Consider the following 25367-nt stretch of genomic DNA (forward strand, 5'->3'; position numbering starts at 1 on the left):
CAGATTTTGAATCATTAACTTTATTTGTCACTCTATATAGATATTGGTCCATTTCCATATGAACAGTAGCAATCATCCACTTCCACTTAATAATCTACAGAATGAAGCTGTAGCATACACAAACCAGAGTAACTTCACAGGGGGAAAAGTTAGGGAAATAAAAATATTTTATATTCATGCTTCAAGATATCCCCCACAGATTTGTTTTTGTATATCTAATTACAAGCATCCATACTCCACAAAGCTATATTCTTCTGAAATCAACATAGTATTTTTAATATTTTTAATATCTCTACTAAACCACATGGATCACGAAACTTGCAGAAGAGATTAAAAACAGCTAGCCTGCCAATCACACACACTTCCAAAACTAAGCGATTGTATAAGCATATCCAGTATTTTTGGGCTACTCGTAGTTAAAATCTTCTCTCCTGTCTCAGAGATATTTACATCAGATTAAGACATTTACAAATGGTTCATAGTGAATAACAGCTCAACTAGGATTTAGCTATCCTGTGCAAGGAACTCAAGCATTTAAAAGCTTCTCTAAGAAACCCAGTGCATTCTCCAACATGAATAACACAACTATTCTAAGTGGTTTACATTTCTTTCAGTGCATATTTCCAAATGTATTAAATGGAATGAAATTACAATATTAAATGGCTATGTCAACAATATTTGAGCATATTATGGAATCTATATTACAATTCATTTTGAGTCAACACTATAAATCACTCTAAAGAAACCACAGGCACTCACAAAATACAGAACAAAAATCTATGTTTTCTTTAAAATAAATTTAAGGTATACTGTTTACTTTAAACCACACTAAAGATATACTTTAACAGAACAACCAATACCAAACCTGCTGTCTAAGGCTAGCACAAGGAAAACTCAATCCATTCGAATCTTCTGGTTTGTCATCCTATAAATGATGCTATCATATCCAGGATCCATATTCCAAATGTTGTAAGAGACGATAATCACAGCCAAGGCCAAGCCGATCATAATCCACAGGACCATGTTGAAAACCACTGAATACTCCAAATTATACTTATATGCAAGGTTATAGGGAATTTCAGTAATCTACAATGAAGAAAGGAAAAAATATCAAGAGGAAAGAACTTTCGGATTAGAAGAATTATTCTCATTTAATGTCTATGACTTGCTGTCTAACAGACACTTAGGAATTCCTAAGTGGAGTAAAAGCGACCTATCTCGCCTTGGAGGAGGCAAGAATGGGTCACTTCCTGGAGAAGACACTGGCATGGCTGCTCACAGAAGAAAGTCCAACTTCGTGAGAAGATTCAGTGGTAAGCAATGCAAGCGAAGGTTTGCAGCTCCTGTGATCCAGTAAGCCCAGCCTCCAACAAAAACTTCTCTGTTTGTACCAAGAGACACGGAGAAGAGTATCTTCAACAGAATGGACAACTGTGGCATGTTCAGACAACAGGACACAGAGCAGTAAAATGACTCCTCTCCATATTTGAAAAATCGCACTGAGCACAGAACACCCAAACATGCATGTAGTGTGGTTCCATTCGGACAGAATTCAAACCTGGGTAAATTGAAGCACTGTTTAAGACTAACTAGGCTGGGCATGGTAGAGCACACCTTTGATCCCAGCACTCAGGAGACAGAAGTAGCAGGATCTCTATGAGTTCGAGGCCAGCCTGGTCTACAATAGTAAGTTCCAGGCTAACCAGGACTACATAGAGAGACCCTGCCACAAACAAACAAATAAACAACATAAATAAATATATATACAGTCAAACTATAAAGGAAGGGAGTCACATAAATACTGAGGATAGCAGGGTTTGGGGGTGGCGCAGTGGTACAGGCTTGCCTACAATGCCTGAAGGTCTGATTCCATTCCCAGCATCATTTAAAAATAGGGAAGGGGTCAAACTCAAGAGCAAAATACAGGAGAGGGCAGAGGGATAAGATAAGAGGACCTGCCAAAAACAAGCATTCTCTCAAACGATATAGTATTAATATTTACCCTTTAATTATATTAAAGGGTACCTACTTAAGAAACGTAGGTGTGGTCAACTTAAACTGAAAAACACATGATGTTTCAACTGTATTGTCCATGTTGAAGTGGTATGCATGCCAGGCCTTGGGGGATGAAGATCAATTCCTTGTCTACACTGTCTGAAAAGCTGAATTTATTCTGGGAAAGGCATCATTTGGGGCACATCATTCACTCTGGCTAGAAAATTTCAAAAGCAGGACAATGGCTGGAGATGAAGCTGGAACTAGGAAGCTATGGAGGACCTGGACTTGAATCTTTAAGCAATGAGACACCACTGACCGATTTCAGGCAGAAGTAACTGACAAAATCAGATTTGCCTTATAAATAACGTTAACTTAGCCTGGTGTCGTGGTGGTGGTGCACGCTTTTAATTCCAGCACTTGGGAGGCAGAGGCAGGCGGATCTCTGTGAGTTCGAGGCCAGCCTGGTCTACATTAGGGAGCTCCAGGCCAGCCAGGGCTACACAGAGAGACCCTGACTCAAAGCAAAAACAAAGACAACGGATGACAGTGCAGAGGATGAGGTGGGTAGGGCCAGCTGGAAGCAGAGCCAAGCGGGGAGACACGACGAAGGCGGGGTGTCTGGCAGTGTTCCCACGGCTCCCACCCCTGGTGTGCCGTGCAGACTCAGCAGACAGGCCTTTAAGCTGCTCTGCTGCTGCTGCTGCTGCTGCTGCTGCTTTGATTTTTCTTTTTCTGTGCTAAGGAACCCATCTAGAGCCTGTGGACACTTGGCAAGTGTTCCATACAACCAAAGTCTTTTTTGTTGAGATGGTTGACTTGCTCTCCAGCCCTAGCTGGCCTGGATTTTACAACCCCCCTGCTTCCACCTCCAGAATTCGGGGGCTACAGTTGTGTACCCTCCTCATGCCTGGCTTAGTTCCTTAAACTCTTGCCACTGCTTAAAGTAACAGAAGACAGATTTCACCTGGAGAGAGGAGATGATGGGCTCACAGATACGTGCATTTTCCTGCAGGGAGCTCAAAGTTGACCCAAAGGATTTTACACTGTCAAGCACCTATTTTTTGGATTTATGTACATTTACTAAATCAGTTCCTTTTCACACCCACTTTGAGTGTATATGTATTGCATAGAAGTGTGCAATCCTCACTACAGCCTAATCTGAAACCATCACACACTCAGAAAATCCCGACTCACCCGGGGCCTCTTGTCCTCTGTGTAGTTGGAGACACAGTATACAGTTAAGGGTACTGGGACTGCAGGAGAGTGATGGGCCCTGAGAGCAGGTGCCCAACCAAACTGAAATGATATTCCAAGGAATGGTTTATACCCCAAATAATGCACTCCTGTTAATCAGATCTAAGTGTTATTTTATGGGTTATACCCATGTTATTTGATGCTCTTGGGGTCTAATTTTGATGTTTGTTGCTTAAGCTATACTGAACTCCATGGTTGGTTAGTCTTCCCCATGTTTTATACTCAAACAGTCTTAAACAGATACCCTTCCATCTCAGCTCAATCTGGAAGGCAACAATCTCCAGGCAGGCACCTCTGGACTGTCTGAAATTGGTACTGGCTATATACCGCTTTTTCATTGCAACTCCCACACTGCTCCTTAAGACTGAGCACGGGGGACCCTGTAAATGGGTCCAAAGGGGACCGTGTAGAAAGGCTGGGCATCTGATGGCAAGTGGTGGAGGAGCTAACCAGCCTCACTTTTCTTAGACAAAGTCTCATGGAGCCCTGCCCAGGTTAGCTCGCGACCTACTCTGTAGCCGAAGGTGGTTCTGAAGTCCTTGACCCTCCTGCCTCTACCTCCCAAGCGCTGAGATTACAGGTGTGAATTGCCATGCCAGGCTAGTAACATTCTTAGCTGTGTGCTGCGATGGAGCCCTGCATCGATCTCTCACCACTGTCTAGTGTGCTGAGGCTTTGTGTGGGTGTGAGACCATGAAGCAGACACACACATTTTACCATGGCCATCCAGCTTCTCTCCGACCCTCTATGTTAGCGGTTCTCACCCTTCCTGATGCTGCGACCCTTTAATACAGTTCCCCATGCTGTGCTGACCCCAACCCTAAAATTATTTTCATTGCTACCTCCTAACTGTTATGAATTGTAATGTAAATATCTTGTATTTTCTGATGGTCTTAGGTAGCCGGTGAAAGGGTCATTCAACCCCCAAAGGGGTTGTGACTCAGGTTGAGAACCGCCTGCTGCTCTGTGTACTTTTAGTCGAAGCAAGAAAGCAAGATCCATACTGAACTACTGATAAGCGAAATCAAAATTATAAAGAGGTGTATGCAAAGGGTCCCAGAAAAACGAGGAACTGGGTCACAAGAATAATGTCTCTCTAGAAAAGCAGACTCCATAGCAGAGAGAGCAGAGAGAGGCACACTACTCCCTTGCATCAACTTCTGATGGCTCCTGAACATTAATAATCTTGCCAGCAGCGACAGGCTTCCTTTCACTCCCTGCTCAAGAATTTATATTTGACCTGACGGCAAGCCCAGGGAACCTAGAATCACCAGCAGAAGCACAAACCTAGCTGACCGGGAAAGAAAGCTAAGTCTTCCCTGAAATTCTTTCTGGTTTACTAACTACTCATTCATGTCACCTATAGCAACACAGAATTTGATCCTTTGTTTTTCAGTTGTTTTGTTTTTTTCTGCAGGGAGGTTATCGAGGCAGGACTGACCTCAAGCTCATTATGCAGTCAAGGATGATCTTGAACTCCAGAGCCTCTTGTCTCTACCTCCCAAGTGCTAGGATTACAGGCCTACACAGCCACCCTCGGCTCCAGGATTTCTAACTTTTTAATTACATTTTATTTATTTTGTGTTTGCGTGTTTGTAAGTGTGTGGGTGTGGAGGTCAGAGGTCAACTTCCAAGAGTCCCTTTGTCTCTTTCTATCACGTGGGTTCTGAGACTTAAACCCACTCACTGAGCAATCTTGCCAGTAGCCCAGGGTTTTATTCTTTTTGTTTTGTTTTTCTTTGTGTAGCCCTGGCTGTCCTGGAACTCACTCTGTAGACCAGGCCGGCCTTGAACTCACAGAGATCCGCCTGTCTCTGTCTCCCGAGTGCTGGGATTAAAGGCGTGCACCGCCGCCGCTGGCACAGGGTTTTATTCTTTAAAGTAAGTTAGTCTCACAGTTTTAAAACAGGATCTAAAAACATACTCACCTCTTCTTCTACTTCAAGGATGGTCCTTGACTTCCTCACAAGGGAAGTGTCAAATGATTTGACAGTCACTAACTCGACCACTGCATTCCCACCATAGAGACTGTACATGTCATCTGCAAACTGAAAGTCAGTTATTGACATTATGATAAACGGCAACATACACACATTTTGTTTACATTTGTATTTTGGGTTAAGAAATATTTTATAAAATTGTTCCTTGGTACCCACTGGGGACTGGTTCTAGAACTTCTACAGACTATAAACTCTATACTCCTATATGAAATGGCATAGTATTTCCTATGCTTAGAAATTATTGAAATGCTATGTGGATAGTTGTTATATTATTGATTAGGGACTAATGACAAGAATTATGAATATAAATCTCATATACAAAGGATTGTTTCAAAATATATATACATTGTGAAATGGATAAATTAGCCAGTTAACATATACACTACCTCACATACCGATCATTTCTGTGACTGGTCAAATATATATTTGTTAAAATGATTTGTAGCTTTACAAATAATTGCATCGTATGTAATATTAATACCTATTTACAAACATGTATAAGCTTTAATGTACAGTGTCTAAAACAGGAGAGCCTTACTGGTTTGCTTATGTTAAAATAGTCAGTAAAGAGTTAAGCTTTAATATACATTCAAATATTTAAATCAAATTGGAGACTGAACTTGCTGGCATGTAGATTTGGGAATGAAAGCAGAAAGGGAAATGAAGGACTCTGTCCAAGTGGTCTTTGGTTAATCATGGACAACTTCATTAGCTCATAGTGCTTCATGGACATTTCAGACGGGGATGATGAAAACCTTCTAGGGATGGACAGTGATGACGGTCTTGCATAAGTGTGAATACACTCACCACCACTGAGATAGACTGAAGAGAGGTTAAAATGCTACGATTTAGGTCACGTATATTGTCACAATCCACAAACACACAACTGCCACCACTAGCACTGGAAAGAGATCACACTTACACACACACACACACACACACACACACACACACACACACACACACGCTTTTGTTTTTTTGTTTTGTTTTTACTAAGGATTGGTTGATTTTGATCTTTTGAGACAGGGTCTTACCTTGAAGTCCAGGGAGGCCCCAACCTTGTGATTGCCCTGCCTTTATCTACAAGAGCTGGGATTATAGACATGCTACCGCACCTTCTCCCTATACCTCTGATCCTACACCATTCTTCTGTTGTGATGGTGATGTTGGGACTTGAACTTAAGGCCTCATGCACGCTAGGCAAGCACTCTAACCATAAGCTATATTCTCAACCTGACCCCTACACTATTTTTATACATAATAATTAGAGGACCTTCAAAACAAGTCAAGTAAGACTTGAGCTGGACTGAGGGTGTGGCTTGGCGGTAGACCACTTGCTTGATTAGCATGTGTGAGACCCAGAGTTCTACCCTCACACAGAGAAAAAAGAAACGACTTCAATCAACAGCATTCCACAAAAGATTTTTCCATGAAGAGACTAAAATGGTCACACGCCAACCTCTCTTATACCGGTAACATTGGTATTTACCTTTTGGAGAGCATCCACAAGGATCCTAGAAGCATCCCTGAATTGTTCAGAGTCTTCCCCATAGCGCTTCCCAAGTTCATCCAAACCCGCCAGCTCCAGTGAATACAAGTCGGGAGAATGATCCTTGGCTAGATGCTTATGACGAGACAACTTAGAACAAAAGATAACGAAATGAGATGCTAAACACAACCAAGTGAGGTTATACACTAGACTAAAGAAGACAGCCACAGAACCATCACAGTGCACTGCACCACAAATCCAGTTTAACCCGGCAGCGAGAACTCCCGGAAACGGGTTTCTGATCAATCCAGTACAAATCTCGTTGCTTAATTTTAAAAACTTAGACATGATCCCAGCGCTCGGGAGTCACAGGAAAACCAAAAAGGGAAAACAAACAAACAAACAAAACTTGGATAGGAGACAAGGCACGAAGCAGTAACTGGTTGGACTGATATAATGCCAGGAATGGTTGAACAGTCTTCTTCCTGCATACCCTCCCAGACCTCACTGGCCTCTGGCACCAAGCTTTCTAACTTCTTGAAGAAGCCCCGATAAAAAAGGCTTGGGAAACAACTTCACAAGCTAGCAGGCAACTAAGAAGATCCATTTCAGTCATGAGGATGATTTTAAAGAGCGAGATCCAGGAAAGGCGCAAAGCTACACAGAGAAACCCTGTCTCAAAAAAATATATATAAAAAAATTTAAAAAATGAAAATAAAAAGCATTCACCAAAAGGTAACTTGTAGATAGATTTTTTTTTTCCTTTTCTACTTGGTTGATGCTATTAATCCCCCTAACTGTTGTTCCTATTTTGGATCCATAGCTACAGACATGGGAATCAATGTCAGTGTCTGACAAGGAGTAGATGGCCAAACTGCAGCTAGAGCAGGAGAGTTTCATTCCCAGGACTGCGTTCTTCGAGGATTTACGGCCGCTCCTGAAGGCAGAAATGCCAGAGCAATGACCACTACCACGGGACAGAACTCAGCATTCCCCCACCACTGTTTCCTGTTCTCATGGGGTCGTAAATCTGGGGCAGGCTTAAACTTTTCAAATGGCTTCCTTTCCATGGAAAGATTTTCTCAGAACTGAACCAGACAGAACTCGAAAGCTCGAGCAGTCTACTTACCAAACTCGAAATGTCACGGAGCACTTGCAGTTCAGAAAGAAAGAGCAGGTCAGCCTTCAGAGACCAAGACACACATTAGAGAGCTGGACCGTCGTTTAGCCAGGAGAGTACAACACAGTACGAGCACCAATCGAGTCGGTTTTGATAAGTTCCCTCCCCTTGGTAGATTTACTGTAATTGAAACCTGAGGCGGCTCAGTGGTAGAGAATTGCTTAGTATGTGCAGGGCCCTGGGCTCAAGGCCAGCACCAGGAAAAGCTGCACCTAAAACATTCTTTGCTAACTAACAGACAGGTGATGGCCGCTCCCTAGTACAGTGACGGCCACTTAACAGCTCTACTTCTGATGGAACCGAGCCTGAGCATGGACACTGCTGTAGTTTGCCTCAGGGGACCGAGGGATCCTAGACTATCTTAAGTCCTACAAGTGGACCAGCTTACTTCTTGCCGTGAACACTTTCCAAAGCGGAGAATCGAGAATGGTGGTTCCTAGCCACCCATAACAACTATAAAGGACAAGAGCCAAAAGTAGGGATGGCTGTCAGGCGTGGTGGTACATGCCCTCCCTTTTAACCTCAGGACCCAAGAAAGAGAGGCAGGCAGAGCTCTGGGAGTTTGAGGTCAGGTCATCTACACGGTAAGTTCCAGGCCAGCCAGGGCTACATAGTGAGTCTGTATCTCAAAAAATAAATAAATAAAAGGAAGAAAGAAAAAAAGGAAGGAAGGAAGGAAGGAAGGAAGGAAGGAAGGAAGGAAGGAAGGAAGGAAGGAAGGAAGGAAGGAAGAATGTCTCTCTCTACTGCAATATCCTGAAAAATGGGACTCCATATTAGCAACGGCTATGAATAATGGCATCAGGTCACCAGGTCTACACAGCTCAACCAGCCACCAAGAAGACTGGATTGTGGCTTGTCTGGATTAACTGGGAACACTGGTATGAGAATGCAAAAGTATTTACATGCCAGGTGGTGGTGGTGCACACCTTTAATTCCAGCACTTAGGGAGGTAGAGGCAGGTAGATCTCTGTGAGTTCAAGGCCAGCCTGGTCTACAGAGTGAGCTCTAGGACAGCCAGGGCTACACAAAGAAACCGTATCTTGAAAAACCAACCCCCGACCCCTGCAAAAAAAAAGTGCAAGCCAGAGGAAGGTGTTTATTCATGAACACTATGCCAAGGGAAGGAAGAATGCACTCCAGCAGTAACTGCGCCCAAGTTTTCATGTTCTACACCTTTCAGTCTTGCTAAAGTTTCGAGTAGCATGTAGAATGGGAATTTAACAATGGCATTCAGTTATGCTCTCAACAACTCAACTACTTACTTCGTTATTCCTACTCAGAGAATTGAGGGGAAGAGAGGTGAGGACGGAGTTTTCTTGAAACAGGCGATTACGTAACTGCCGTAATGTGACTGAAAGGTCTTCAAAAACGGAGTTTGCTTTCCCCACCATATACACTCTCTACAAGAAGAATCCAGAACTCTGGTTAACTGCCTGCTGTGGATTCATTTCCACATATAGACTTTGTATAGCTTTCTTCATATAACTACTTTAAAACTCTCATTAAATAACACTTCTTTATATCTTTATTTCTAAGTGAAATAAAAACTCTGTCACTTACTTCCTCACTGGGAGCCAACTGCAAAACTACAGGAGTTTCTTCCGAAAATAAGGAGTGAATGGAATTTGCAACCCCGTCAAGAGTAAAAGGAACTGCCTGAAACGCAGGAGGGAAAGCACAGTTAGTTTGTGAGACAAAGTGAAGAGAAAAATCCAGAGGGCATAAGCAAGGAGCCCCGGGAGGAACAAGCATTTTACATTATTATTGATGTAGAGTAACTGGTTGTATATTAACTGGTAGGTTTACCATGCTGTCCATGCTTCCATAGATGCTCTCACCAGGAGACCATCCGTCTTCTACCATCCCTCACCCTCCCTTCTCCCCTTTCCCCAGGGCCTCCCCTAGTCACTCTACTCTGTTTTGGTTGTCTCTTTTCTTTTTGAATTCTGCTTTCAACATGAGAGAAAACATGTAATATTTCACTTTTGGAGTCTGGCTTGTCTTGCTTTAATGCAACCACTTCTTGTTCTACTCATTTTTTTTTTTTCTGCAAATGACATGGTTTTTTCATTCTTCTTTATGGTTCCATTGAATCAGCAGCAATGTTTTGTGATTTTTTTTCACATAATATATTTTGATCATGTTTCCCCCTCCCCGAACTCCTCCCAGATGTATCCACCTTGCTACCCACCCAACTTTATGGTCTTTCTCTATCTTTTACCTTTACCTACTAAGCCACCTCCCCAGCCCTATCAAAAGACTTATTACTTCTGTGTGTGCTTGTATGTGTGCACATGCCATGACATATATGTAAAGGTAGAGAATTTTGCCTTTACATGGGTTCTGAGGATTGAACTCAGGCTGCCAGGCTTGTATGTTCACTGAACCTTCTTGCTGGCCCCAAGAGCTGTTTTTTTAATTTGAATTAAAAACATTATTTTATTTTATTATTGAATGTGTATGGGTATTTTGCCTGTATGTATGTCTGTGTACCATTTATGTGCCTGATGCTGGAGGAGGCTAGAAGAGGGCATTGAATCTGGAATTACAGATGATTGTGAGCTGTCTGCCATGGGGTGCTGGGAATTGAACCCAGGTCCTTTGCAAAAGCAGCCACTGCTCTTAATTGCTGAGGCATTTCTCCAGCCCCTTGGATATATTAAAGTGCAACTTACATATAATACAGTGTCTAAAACCTGGGATAAATAGATTAGCAAACATTTACAAATGGGTACACTATCCTAACCCAACTAGATTAAGGCACGAAACACCCGCAGAGCTCCCAAAGCACCTACCTCTGCCTTTAGGGGTAACCAAAATGGGGACAACTATGCTATGCCATGCTTGTTCTGCCCTACACTATTTCAAACTGGCATCAAACTTATTATGTAGCTTCATTATAAGGCCTCAAACTTGTGAACCTCCTGCCTCCACTTCCTAAGTGTCTGAATTACACTGTACCCAGTGTGTTTTTGTTTTTTTTTTGTTTTTACGAGACAGGGTTTCTCTGTGTAGCTTTGCGCCTTTCCTGGAACTCGCTTTGTAGACCAGGCTGGCCTCAAACTCACAGAGATCCACCTGCCTCTTGCCTCCCAAGTGCTGGGATTAAAGGCATGCGCCACCACCGCCCAGCGTGTTTTGGTTTTAATGGAGATATCTTGGTGACTTTTCTTCCAGTAGCTCTGTTTACTACTTAAAGGTCACTGTCTATAAGCAGCAAATGAATGCCAACGCAGTACAGGAAGAAATGAAGGTAACCTTATAGATGAAATACCAGTATTCAAACAGTGGTGGCCCACAGAAGCTTCCTAGTGAGACCTTACTCAAGGTCACAGCATCTGAGTTTGCTTTATCCAGCAGGGCTGCATGATAGGATGATTCGGCCATGGGCGTGATTACCAGGTATTTAGAAGGTTCTACATTTGGCTGTACAGAGTGCTTTGATCTTGCAAGGGGGAGGTCTTTTGCCCCTCCCCTTGGTATATTATAAAAAGCCCTTTTGAATAAAACTGGGCAGCTGGGTATTGACCCAGGGCCCTCCCGAAGCTATCCTGTGTCTCTGTCTTTCTCCTCATTGTCTAGGTCTATCTTTCTATTTGATATTTTCTCATTCCTCTCTCCTCCACCTAAGAACTCTTTGAAAGGTGGAAGCAGATCGGAGCTGGACTCCAGCAGACTCCCATACCAAAGGCATCGATTTCAGGATTCTATGACTCAAACACACACGTTGCTTTTATCTTACATCAAGATGCATATTAACTCTTCCCAAACTTCTAAAATGAGGTCACAAGAAACTGGAGAGGAGGAAGAGCAATCAAGCTTACAAAAGCATGTTGTCACCAGCCTCTGCAAGTGTCTGCCTTTTGTGAACACACTGCTCACCTCCTCAGGCTTGGGTGGGAACAGATATGACACAAACCTGCCTACCTCATTTCACCTATTGCAGTGGTTCTCAACTTTCCTAATGCTGTGATACTTTAGTATTGTTCCTCATGTTGTGGGAACCCCCCAACCATGAAATTATTTAATTGGTACTTCATAAGTGTAATTTTGCTATTGTTACAAATCATAATGTAAATATCTATGCTTTCCAATGGTCTTAGGTGACCCCTGTGAAAGGGTCAGTCAGCCCACAAAGGGGTCGTGACCCACAGGTTGAGAACCACTGGCTTAATAGACCAGCACTTGGGTCAGGAAAGTTGAAGACTGAAGGATATGCCCCTAGCAATCAACCTGGAGAAGCTAATGAATGAGTTAAATATCAGATTGGGAAGCAAAATAATTATATAGACTAAAAATATGAGACTAAGCTCAAAGAGTGAAAAGCCTGAGTGGTTGGAACACAGCGACTGTTTTCTCACACTGTTTTAGATAGCTAGGCATGTTTGTCTAAGAATTCCTCCATCAGTATCACTTGAAACTACAATAGTTAGCTGACTTGTAGAGGAAGCCATGCCAAGGAGAATTCGAAGGTAGTTTTGCCTTTAGATTGTATGGGCTCTGTGCTCTGACCTTCTATGTCTTTCTTCATTTTCTTCCAAGAGAAATACAAGGAGCTGATCACGGCCAATCAATACAACGAACTCTTGTCAGGTGAGGCTAGTCTGCTTCCAAATGCTAAATGTAGGTGGGGCTCAGCTGGTGAGAGCTTCGTGTACATGAAGCCCTGGGTTCAATTCCTAGCTCCACATACATTGGTGGTGAGTGTCTTGGCATCACAGAGTTCAAGGCCAACCTGGGCCACATGAGACCTTGTCTCAAAAAACACATTTGGGGTTCTCTCTATGCTATTAAACTTTAAATGGTGCTCTGGATTTTTTACATTTATGCATAACTGAAATACATGGTGATCTTCAAAGAAATCACAGAACAAATTACAGAAACACCCGGCGAAGAGAATGTGCCCTTTGATCTTCAGCGTTCTCTCTTCCCACTTCCCTTGCATTCACTCTGCAGACTTCTCTGCTTTCTTCAGCTCATTAACGTCCAATCCTAGCAATCGAAAGGCGGGCACAGCACGCGCAGCTGTGAGCCTCCTTCGGACCACTTCGACTGTGCCCGGCAGCTTTTAAATCTACTGAACGTTTATCGATATTCAGTTCTAAGTAACTTAGAAATTTAGGTGACTTCCTGTCTCTTCAAGCCCTGAAGTATTTAGCAGGGTACTGCACCCATGTTTTCCTCGTTGACAAACGGCTGTGCAAGAGTTGCATAGTGTGGTTTGAGGAGAACAGCTCTCGCCCCGCCTGCCTCTCACTTCCCCTCCAGTGAGGCATTCACTCTCTTGTCCTTCAATGGTCTCCTTTTGGTTTTATCACTCTCTCTAAAGAAAACATTTCCATTACCTCATCTTGATTTTCTAGGCAACATCCAGTTACCATCCACTACCAAAAATGCAATTAGCTTTCCCATATCACAACCACAGCCCACTCTCTGCCCCACCCACACTCTTTCGACCACTCCACCCAGCCCCAAAGGTTACATGAGAAGTCTGCAGAACTGGTATTAAACCAGTGACCATTCACTCTCAGGACTATGTGAATCGCTTCTGCAGTCTAGCTTTCTACCACACAATCACTGCTTTTCTGTTCTTGCTCTCTGCTTCACAACAGAAATGATGAGATTTCTGCTTTGTGTGGTGAAAACATTTAAAAGCTGATATACAATTTAAAACTGTGCACTATATTTATGATGGTTAGTGTTCTGCCAATTTGATACAAGCTAGTGTCATCTGGGAAGAGGGACCCTCAATTGAAAAAAAATGTCACTATCAGATTGGCCTCTAGGCATGTCTGTGGGGCATTGTTTTTTTTAGGACAGGGTTTTCTCTGTGTAACTTTGGAGCTTATCCTGGAACTCCCTCTGTAGACCAACCTGGCCTTGAACTCACAGAGATCCGCCCACCTCTGGCATTTTCTTGATTAGTGATTCATGCCAGAGGGCCCAGCCTCCTGTGGGCAGTACCAGCCCTGGACAGGTGGGCCTTCATTGTATAAAAACCAAGCTGGGCAAGCCACGGAGGCAAGCCACGGAGGCAAGCCACGGAGGCAAGCCACGGAGGCAAGCCAGTGAGCGCTGTCCATGCCCTGTGCTTCAGTCAAGTTCCTGACTTGAGGTTCCTGCCCTGAGTTCTTGTCCTGGTTCATGATGGGTTGCAAACCATACGCTGACATAAGCCCGCTCTTCCCCAAGTTGCTTTTGGCCATGGTGTTTATCACAGCAGTAGAAAGCAAACCAAACAATATTTTTATTATAATCACCATCATTCTGTGCATTATATCACTAAAGCATGCTCCAGTTATGCTACTTCTAGAGCTATATCTAAAGGTTTGTTATTTATTATGTCTTTAATTTTATGTGCATGTGTGCGGGGGGCCTGAATGTATGTGTGTGTAACGTGTGTGCAGGTGCCTGACGAAGCCAGAAGGGAGAGGAACTGGAGTTACAAGCTGTTGTGAGTGGCGGGAGAACTGAAGCCAGGCCTCTGCAAGAGCAGCAAACGCTCTTAAGCACCGAGCTATCTCTGTAGCCCATTGGGCACATATCTAAAGGAAGTAGAAATCAGGATGCTAAAGAAATCTACTCTACTTCCACGTTCATCGCAGCACTAGTCACAATAGTGAAGATATGAAAGCAAACGGTGTCTTTATAAAAATGGATAAAGAAAATGTCCTAGGGCTGGGGTTATAGGTCAGTGGTAGAGGGTTTGCCTAGTGTACAAGCCATCCTAGGTTCTATCCCAGTACTGAAACAGGAAAAAGGAGAAAATGGAGCATATATACACAATAGAGATACCATTTAGCCCTTAAAGGCCGGGGGAGGGAGGCAGTGGATGACACACAGTGAGACTTGTCCTTTGTGACAACATGGGTAAGTCAGAACATTATACTAACTGAGCTAATCCTGGTGCTGAGCAAATACCATGATCTCACTGATGTGTGGGATCTAAGGAAGCTGATTCCACAGAAGTCAGGAGCAGACTGATGTGTTATCAGGACCGAGGGGAAAGGGGACAGGGAAAGGGCATGCTGGTCCAAATACATGGGGTTTTGGTGTCTTTGAGACAGGGTCTCGTTATGCTACCCATGCTTGCCTCAAACTCACTATGTAGCCCAGGTTAGCCTCAAATTTGAAGCACTCCTCCTGCCTCAGCTTCCCAAGGGCTATGATTACACAGACACTGGTTCTTCACTGTGTGCTCAGGTCTGCCTTGTGGTCTAGTTCACGGCTGCGTGTGTGTGTGTGTGTGTGTGTGTGTGTGTGTGTGTGTGTGTGTGTAGCTGAGAACTGGACCTAGGCTTCCTGCACACTAGGCAAGCACTCCACGACTGAGCTATGAATACATTTCTAGCCCACATGTTTCTGGAAGCATGCCACATGTACTTGGAAACAGGACCACAGCAAAGTCTAAAAAATTTTCTCAAAGTGAGCACAGATCAGTTTACAATATAATGCAGTTAGAAATTAAAACAGTAATTATTGAAAAAGAACTCATACATTTGGCAATGAAAAATATCTATAAGTAACAAATGAGTTAAAGAATCACAATCTACATTATAAATCAAATTATAAATTAAATTAAAACATAAACAAAAGTACCACCCATCCTTCATAGTAAACATTCTTTGCCTTTATGTCCCACAGTTTTTCTTTATGTGTTTTGTTGATGTTATTTTTGCAGTGCTGGGGATAGGACCTAGGCTGCATCTTCAACCTTAATGCATCTGGCAAATTTCTGACATTGATCTGTTAACCATAGGTCCAGGAGAAAGTTTACCTCACCTGCTTTATTGTGTTCTTTTCCGCTTCAAGTTGCAAATTCAACTCACCTTCCATTTTCTTCTTCTTCTTTTCTTAAGACAGGGTGTCTCTGTGTAGCCCTGGCTATACCAGGACTCACTCTGTAGACCAGGCTGACCTCAACTCACAGATCTGCCTGCCTCTGCCTCCTGAGTGCTGGGATTAAAGGCGTGCATCACCATCGCCCAGCTCACCTTCAATTGTCAATCAAAGGAGCCCAGGGTAGATTATCTGAATTTGGAAGGAACCTCCCTATACCTATAATTCTGACTTTTTTCAGGCGATTCTTGGGACCTCGCAATCAAGAATGGCAAGCGAGCCCTTCTGGGGCAGCTGGAGTTTTACTAATCTTCTTCCTAAGAACAAACGGGAGCATTTTATGGCCCCTAGCCTTCTGTGGAGAGTAAAATTTCAGATTCAGCTCCTGCTCATGACATTTCCTCTTTGGCACCCTGTCATGTCACTGGAGGTGGCCTTGAAGAACTTAGGCTTGTGCCCTTCTGAACTCGCTCCCTCGGCTTTTGCTCTTGATTTGAAAATGTAAGCCGTTAGCTTCCTACTCCAATCACCATGTCTCCACCCTGCCATCATGGACTGTTATCCCTCTGGAACCCTTCTAGAAGTGGACTTGGTCGTGGTAGTCTATCATAGCAATAGAAAAGTAACAGGAGGCATATCTCTTAACTTAGAACTCTCCTCCACAGAGTATGGCCAACTTCCAGTAAGCGTACAATCACCATGGATTTTTTTTTTTAAAGAAACTACTTCCAAAAGAATTTAAAAGGAAATTGTGTTTTAGAGAAGTTGCACTCAAAATAGAGGTGTGTTTAGAATATAATTCATTCTTTAAACGAGAGAACAAGCAAGATAGTAGAGCCTTCAAAGAAAGATACAGACTAAAATTACATGCGCGCGTATTCAATGGGGACACTGGGATGAGACCGCACAGGCAATAGTCAAGAGAGCAAGACTAATCTTGGGAGCTGTCGACACCATTACATAGAAATCCTTTGCATTCATGTGAACTGACAGGAGGTTTTCCAATGCCTCCAGTTAATCTAAGAAATACTCACATTCTCCAGAGGGTAGGAGATGACACCGCCCGCGGGGAGAGCCAGCTTGTCCACACCCTTCACCATCACCAGAACGGTTGCCCGTGGCCGGTGGAACAGGTTACCCACCGCAAGCCCTGGCCAAGACAGGTCCTAAATGTTGAAAAGCACAAAACAGTGCTTAATTCTCAAGTATGGAAACTGTCTCCCCAGGAACATCTAGAAACAGAGTGAAGGCTTCTGGGATGACCCTGGCTGGGGCTTTCAAAGGGGAAGTAAGCCTCTTATCGAAACAACAGCTACAATCTCCTAAGCGGCAGCATGGATGTCTGCCTTCTTCTTATCGGAAAGTTTGCTCCCAACTTTTGTGTAAAAAAGCAAGCGAGCAAACAAACCCCGTGTGCTTTGCATTTCGCAGACTATGAACTGTCGTTCTCGTCCCTGCATCATTTTTCCTTTACGTGCCGCCTCACTTTTACCTTGCAGTGACAGCCACAACTGTCAAAACGTTCTCTACTAAGCACTTTATATACAAAATTCCTTCAACAGTGACTCATGTTGATTTACTAATAATTATTTATAAAGCGTTTTTTAACAGCCATTTGTGGTCAAATTTAAGCTTGTAGAGAACTAGGTACAAATTTCACCCTTCAGTGTAAAGAACCAATCATGCTTAAAGGAACTTGAGCTCATGGGCTGTACCCACAGCCCAACTGCCAAGCAGTGCCCAAGCAGAGCTGTTGGTTTTGAGAGTGCTTGGAGTCTAGAAGTGACTGATGGCATCAGCAGCCAAGTTAAAGTGGCAAGAGAGTGTAACAGGACAGAGCAAGTGGCATCTCCTCCTCCTCCTCCTCCTCCTCCTCCTCCTCCTCCTCCTCCTCCTCAGCTCGGAGCTTCAGGCACTTGGAGTGAATGGACCCAGGCCACTCTACGACAGCAGCCAGGGCCTCCTACAGGTCAGAGCATCGTTCTGGGAAAGCACAGCCACTGGCTGCGTTAGTCTAACCTCAGATAAGGTATGGAGGCATTTCAGCATTTGTAGCAAATCTATTTCCTGCACTTAAAAAAAATGACACAGCCTATTAATAGCGGCACACCTGTAATATGTAAATTACTACATGTCAATTAAAAATAAAAATATACTTAACATACTAGATAGATGCATCCACACACAATGATGGTTCTCACAATGATGAATGCATAGTTATACTGATAATGATATATGAAGACTTGGTTTCAGGAACACTTACCTAAGATTACCTCAAAAACCAATGAGTCTTTAAAGGTTTGTAATCTGTGGCCAATGTACCTGTGTGTTTGTTTGCTATCTTTGACTATAGGAAGAAATCAATAAAAATGTTTTAGAAGCAGTTACAACCATTTTTTTAAGTACACATACTTCTTTCACAGAGAAGCCCATGGACAGTGCAGCCACATCTGGGATTCGATCTCCTGGTATAGGCCAATTTCCATTTCGGAAAACAACCGACCCTGGCGATCTTAATATGCTAAATTCATTCCCTAAAACACCTGAGGAGAAAACAGATCGGTAAATGAATTATCATCGTTATAAATCTTTCATATCCACCTTGAAGTTTATTAAACATAAGACATTTCCCCCATTCCTCACTGGCTGAACATGCTAAATTATGTTTGGACAAAATACTGCATCGTAAACATGGAGAAATCTGGGGCGGGAGGCTGGGGATGGAACACCAGGTCTTCATGGCACAGGCACACGTGCTCGGGCAGATGTGAAGCAGCTATCCAGACTGAAGCTGGACTCCCAGTATCACCACCATGTCCCCCAGTATCACTCCAAGAATTTAAGTACATATATGCTGTTGGAACAGGAGACAGTGCAAGGGGGGTTCCTTTTTAAAAGTTTAAATTAGCAAATATAATGACTTTCATTATGGTATTTTTATAGATATATAATCCTCTCACACACCCCCATTCCCACTGACCCCCTTCCTTCTTCTTAACTAGTCTCTCTCTAGTTCCATGTCTTTTGGGGGGAACCACCAATGAATTAACAAGGTCTGCAGACAGGAGCATGAGTGAAGGATTATTTACAGGTATATGGGCACCTTACCAGTGGCTACACCAGGAAAATCCCCCACCCCGGCAACCATTAACTGCTTGTAGTTCCTCAGGGATGGGGGGGGGCGCTCATGAGACTCCCTCCCGCAGCTACTGCTAACTGCCTATAAACCCTCCGGGAACAGCAAGGCTTCATGAGCCCTCCACAGTACATGGCAGGAAGTTGATGGGCCCAATCTTGTGCATCTAATTACAGCTGCTGTGGGTTCAAGACTGCCATGATGTCATGCCTGGAAGAAGTGTTCCTCACTAGCCCTTCTGTTGACTCTTACATTATTCTTATGTATTTGTTTATTAGACATGTATACACTGCCTGAATGCATGTTGGTGCTTGGTGCCCTCAGAGGTATCAGATCCCCTAGAACTCGAGTTTCAGATGGCTGTGAGCCTTGGAGGAGTGAGAGGGTTTCACTACTGATGTGGATACCCTCCTATAGATGGCCCTTAACAAGGGACCATGACAGGTTAGCAAGAATCAGAAATCACAGATAGTTCTCTGGAACTGAAAAAGCAAAAAAGCCAAAGCCCTGGTCTTAAAAGGGAAGGGAACCTGAAATCCTGGAATTATTCTGTCATCAGATTTCTCTATAGTATGCAAATATAGGACATTCCTATTTTACTATAAGACTCTGGCAGGCCAGGACATCTTTAGAGGTTAGGATACAGCATGTTTCTTTATACTTCATAGGCAACTTAGTAAAATGAGGATTATCCTCTGTGCGTGCGTGCGTGCGTGCGTGCGTGCGTGTGTGTGTGTGTGTGTGTGTGTGTGCGCATGCGCGCGCACATGAGCACATATGTTACCATATTCAGAAAACCAAGTCCAGGAACAGTGTTTTTGGTTGACACAGGAAGGTGACAAAGGCACCCGGTACCAACTACTGAGAGCGTATGGCATCTACAGCGAAAAGTCAAGGACAAGAAGAAAAGGGGGCTGTTTTAACGGGCTCCCCTAAGGATGGAGTATTTGCTTCTTCACCCATGTTTGAGTGCTTTCTTGTGTCTTCGTGGCAAGCATCCCACCTCAGAGCCACACCCCTAGAACGACAAGTAGCTAATGGAAACTTAGTCCAAAAGCAATCTTGGCCAGGCCAACTTCGGAAAGAGAGGCTTTGGCGAGGCATCAGTGTTACTCCGTGACCTCAAGAAAGACATGCTTGAGCCTATGCTGTGTGAGTGAAGTAGGAGCATGAAGAGTCGGTGTTTTGGTTTGGCAGTGTTGACAGTAAATAAAAGGCCTGAGGCTGGTGCAGGTGCAGTAGGACCAGTTAGGACTTTCAGTTCAGCCCAGGGCCAGAGCAAGGACTTCTAAACTTTCAGCTGAAGGCAAATGGAAAAAAAATGTAGCAGAATTGAAGGGTGTCTGTAACCACCAGACATCTTGGTTTGTTACCCAACAGCAGTTCTACAGAGCCTTCAGGGCGAATTCAAAGCATACCACCTCAGGCGCCTTGACGGTCAGTCAGTCTTCCTCTGGAAAGGCTGGGACCCAGGCAAGCCCACACTTGCCAAGCACGCACACATTTCAGGAATATCGCTGCGCTTGGCGTCAGCTTTGCTCTGAGATGTGGCCCCACGCCTTCAACCCCCATGAGCCGCCATGACGGAACTGCCTCACCTCACAACCCCCTTTACTAGCCCACTGCATTGAAACCCTTAGTTAGGGTCATAAGAAAGGGTCTTGTCCAGACTTCTGCACACTGCAGGCATCACATCTCAAGGATGCCTGGCAGACAGCTGTCCTCGAATGCTACCGGTGATAGGGGAATGCCACCTCAATTAGAGCCGCTCCATCGTCCTAGTTCTTTGAAAACCTTTCCCTTGTCCTGAACCGAATAGGCATCTACCCTTCCAGTCAGTCTCCAGATTAGCTGTCCCCAGCTTCACAGAGAAAGCCCAGAGATTCCAGGCCACCGGCTGGCTCTCACCCAAAGTCCCTAGCCATCTCGCTTCACCTCTAGCCATGAGAAAAGAGTAGTCTGACGATCGGTTCAGCTTTCTTCCATCCACCCAAGAAATGATTCACTTACCATTTATTAATCCAGTTTTTTTGATAGCTACATATCAACAGATAAGTGACTATAGGGAGGTAGGCAGAACAAGATGTCCCTGCATTATCTAAGCTACGGGGAGGCAGGGATTTCAGCGTCTTGTTCCTCTGGTCCCGAGGCTGAGGAGAGTGCCTGACACACAAGTGCTCCGTAAATGCCGCTGAGTTGATGAACAAGTGAAGTCACACCTGGAACTACAATTTCCCTCTCCTGGGCACAAAACAAGTCCTAGGTGCTGCCATTCTGAACTTAGAACCATCAAAACCTCTACCGGTGTCTTGCCCAAACAAAAGCATCTCTAAATCAAATATGCTTCCCTTCAGGGGAAGAACCTAGGAACCAACAGTTCATCCTCTGCTTTCTTGCTTCATCTCATGCTGCCTGCTTTGGCCCCCAGTCTCTACCCACCACTGAAACAGCCCACAAACCCTAAAACACAATTCTCAGCCCCTAATCACCTAACTTCCCCACACATCTGACACTGGCAGTCCGTCTTTGAAATCCCATCTTGGCCTTGATAAAGACAAGGCCCCTGGCCTTCCAGTTCCTTTGACTGCTGCTGAGCTCTCCGATTCATCCTTTGCAGCTGTGGTGCCAGGCTTTGAAGATCAGCTCTTTCAACATAAAAATGGAAAGTAGCCCAACACATCGACCTGTCTATATAACACAATAATTGGTGACAAATCTGTACTGTATTACAAAACACACATAAAAAGAAATTTTAACCTCTATAATATAATCCAATGTAATCAGGAAACAAACTTAAGTTTAAATATGACCATTCCTATTTAAAATAAAAGGATTAAAAAAAAAGACATACATGGAAATTCTAGTCCCTTCTTCCAGTATTCAACTGAATCATGCAGCATACTCCACTTGAAAGATCAGAGAACTAACCCAATTCTTCGTCACGCTCTGACTTGAGCTCATCTACCCTCAAGCTGCAAACACCCCAAACACTGCCAGCTCCCAGATTTTGACTCCCAGTCTCGATCTCCCCCAGTCTTAGGCCTCCACACTCACTATTCTATTGACAGCTCCTTCTAGAGCTCACTGCTCCCCTAGACTCAACAGTTGCTTTGATTCAACCTGGACTCACTAACTCTCCGACCTCTGCCGTCTCCTTCCCACCCAGCCGCTGGAACAAGTCCTCTTCCAATCCTTCTGCAGCACCGTAGCAATCCGCTGCCGCCACTGCTTGCAGCTGCTCTTTTTCGTAATTATTTCCTGAATCCCCCCCACCACCACCACCACGGTGGTCCCTCACCAGGTTTGCTAAAGCCGGCTGCCTATTACTCTGTCATACTACCCTCAGATCCAGCTTTCTCTTCATATTTTCAAAATACAAATCTAGCCGGGTGGTGGGGCGCACGCCTTTAATCCCAGCACTCGGGAGGCAGAGGCAGGCGGATCTTTGTGAGTTCGAGGCCAGCCTGGGCTACAGAGCGAGTTCCAGGAAAGGCGCAAAGCTACACAGAGAAACCCTGTCTCGAAAAACCAACCAACCAACCAACCAACCAACCAACCAACCAACCAACCAAACAAACAAACAAACCCAACAAATCTGTTTATTCAACCCTCTGCTTAACTGCTGGTGCTCATTCCCTAGGGCCTTGCAGGGAAATCCAAAATGTCCCCTGGACATCTCACTAACTTGATTTCTGAGATCGCAACACTCTCTGCTCTTCAGCTCTCATATCTCTGTGCTCCCCTCCACATGCTGTTCTACTAGATTATTTTCCCTACCTCAACCTTTCACATTTTTTTCTTGGGAGGTACCTCCCCTGGGGAAGTTCCTTGAGCCTCTCCAGTCCAGGTTGGAGAGTCAATGTCCTTCCCTCGGGGAACTCCACTGTCTTGTGCAGCGAGCTTCTCTAAGTGATGGCTGGAATCAATCAATTTAAAAAAGGGACAGAGGCTACTTCTGTCGCGGAGGACATCAGTCACCCAAATCAGCTCCCTCCTTTACATTATAGCTCTAATGAATTCCATGGGTTAACTCTTGGTCCTTCTTCGCCAGGCTAAGTATCTGAACTTTTTCAAATATGCCTCAGAACATGGTATTCATAGCCCAAGTTCCCTAGTTCTCTCTAGTTCCCTAACACTGTTTTAAAGTAAACAGTGAAATCAGAGTTCTTAATGATGTTTTCCACTAACCACACTTAGTCAGTGTGGAAAATAATACTGTATACTCACCTGACAAGACCCAGCAATGCAGAAGCTCTGATTGTTATGTGAACTAGACCATTTTTAGCAAGGACAGCATGCCCAAACCACGTAGAGAAACAATTATTTTATCTCACACAAAAACCGAACCCAAATCCTAAACCTCAGTGACTCCAAATGTCACAGAGCTGAACATAGCCGCACTCAGAAGGCAGACAGGCAGATCTCTGCATTCAAGGCCAGACAAGACTTCAAAAGATGTCAGACACGATATTAAAACATGGAATTTCAACAAATGCCCAGCTAAACCATGGTGTCGATGGAAGGTTTTGTTTTTAACTTTGAAAACTGAATTAAAACAAAATAATTCTCCCAAAGTATATTTGCGCGCGTGTGCGTGCGTGCGTGCGTGTGTGTGTGTGTGTGTGTGTGTGTGTGTGTGTGTGTGTGTGTACATGTATGTATATGCATGCATGTGGAATCCAAGGTCAACCTCCAACGTCTTTCCTCAGGAACTGTCCACCTTGTTTTTCAGACAAGGTCTCTCACTGGGATGTGAAGCTCATGCATTAGCTACAGTGGACAGCAAGGAACTTCCAGTGATCCACCTCTCTCCATGCCCCCAGCCCTGAGATTATCAGCACACACCACTCTACCCTGCTTTTTATATGGGTGCTGGGGTTCAGACTCATGTCCTCACGCTTTTGTGGCAAGCACTTACCAAATACTTCAAGAATTCCCAAAGTATCTTGATAAATAAATCAGAATGGCCTTTCCAGAGCCAACAACAGAGAAGATCCTAACATTTTGGAGGCCTGGAAATAATTACAACTATTAACACAGAACACTGGGCACCTCCAGGGGTGGAGAAGAGCTTCGGTTTTCAGAAACATCACTTTCAGCTCCCGTTCCAAAAGTAGGGCCTCCCAGCATCTCACACAGCACAGGCGTGAGGTATTGAGGTATTCTTGCCACAAAACATCCATTCCTCCAAGGCTGTTCTCCACTTTACTTTTTTTTTTCTAGACAGGGTTTCTCTGTGCGGTTGTCCTGGAACTCATTCTGTAGACCAGGCTGGCCTAAAACTCAGTGATCTGCCTGCGTCTGCCTCCAGACTTCTGGGATTAAAGGTGTGCGCCTTTATTGACTCCACTTGACTTCTTGTTCGCTACTGTCTGCAACCCATCTCAACCCCACTACTCCCAAGCTGCCACACAGCATTCCCACCACTTGGAACTCAACCGATCTGCCTGCAAATCCAGCTTTGTTACACACTACCTGTGTCATGCCAGCTTGATTTAAAACTGCGAAATGAGGAAACGCTCTTCTAAGGATTACTGTAAAAAGAAATGCATTATCACATGATTCGCAAGCCACAGGCCAAACGTTAGCTCATTTCCACTCTTCTTGTTCTGTGTTAGAGAACCTAGGTTCCACTAAGAAAGCTACCATTTATTTGACATGTGACCCTAAAAGCATGACTCACACCCTTGTCTCCAAATCCTTCAAACTGGGAACTGTAATCAATACTGAGAGATCGTCTGCGTTCACCTGAAGAAATAATCATATAAAAAAATCATATAAAAAAAAACGATGGAGGCAAATTTGAGGGAGGCAAGGTTTCATCCGTTGTTAATAACATCATTAGAAACGGAGGCGGCGGCGGGGGGGGGGGTGCGAGGGAGACAGCAGCCGGAGGCGGCTAAGTCGTTGGCCGACCTTCTTCCCTTTTTGGTAGTGGGCTGCGGTTCAACGGTGTATTGAGAAACGCAACCCGTCCTCCGAAGGGCCTTGAACGGGGAAGGTGTGATCCGGCAGACCGGAGGACAGAGTCCCATCCGGCAACGCGCCTTCGCTCAAAAGGCTGCTGCCGGCTCCGGAGCCCCCAGGTGGCCCTGCCCGGCTCCGGAGACCACCAGGCCGCGCCACCCGGGCCAGATCATAGACCGGAGCCCCGAAGAGGGCCGCCTAGCCCAGGCCGCCCCCACTGCGGCCCCCGCCTGCAGCCGCGCCCGCCCAGGGTCCCCACGCTCCGCGGCCTCCCGCAGTGCGCCCCGGCTGCTCACCCGTCACCAGCAAGGACAGGAGAGCGACGAACAGAGCCATGATGCCACGGCGGCTGAAGCGGAGATGGGCTACACGAAAAGGGACGCTGGGACTCGAGGGAGCACCGCAGCCCGACCGGGTGACGCGCTCCCGAAGGTTCCGATTCCTAGGCCCCACCCCTTTAGCCACTCCAGGACTAGGTCTCGGCCAATCGCCAACTACGCC

The 25367-nt window shown here is 44.7% G+C and overlaps 1 protein-coding gene across 1 annotated transcript; it reads right to left on the reverse strand.

The window, feature by feature from the left end:
• Nucleotides 1-25334, reverse strand: Atp6ap2 (ATPase H+ transporting accessory protein 2). Its single transcript, XM_028875931.2, has 9 exons — nucleotides 25163-25334; nucleotides 18176-18306; nucleotides 16798-16929; nucleotides 9485-9580; nucleotides 9187-9324; nucleotides 7871-7924; nucleotides 6742-6891; nucleotides 5181-5300; nucleotides 1-1086 (listed from the first exon to the last, which is right to left on the reverse strand). The coding sequence occupies exons 1-9, from the start codon at nucleotides 25200-25202 to the stop codon at nucleotides 895-897; spliced, it is 1053 nt and encodes a 350-aa protein (XP_028731764.1). The 5' UTR covers nucleotides 25203-25334; the 3' UTR covers nucleotides 1-894.
• Nucleotides 25335-25367: the final 33 nt, after the last annotated feature.

This window comes from Peromyscus leucopus, chromosome X, assembly GCF_004664715.2.
Source record: "Peromyscus leucopus breed LL Stock chromosome X, UCI_PerLeu_2.1, whole genome shotgun sequence".
Taxonomy (NCBI): domain Eukaryota; kingdom Metazoa; phylum Chordata; class Mammalia; order Rodentia; family Cricetidae; genus Peromyscus; species Peromyscus leucopus.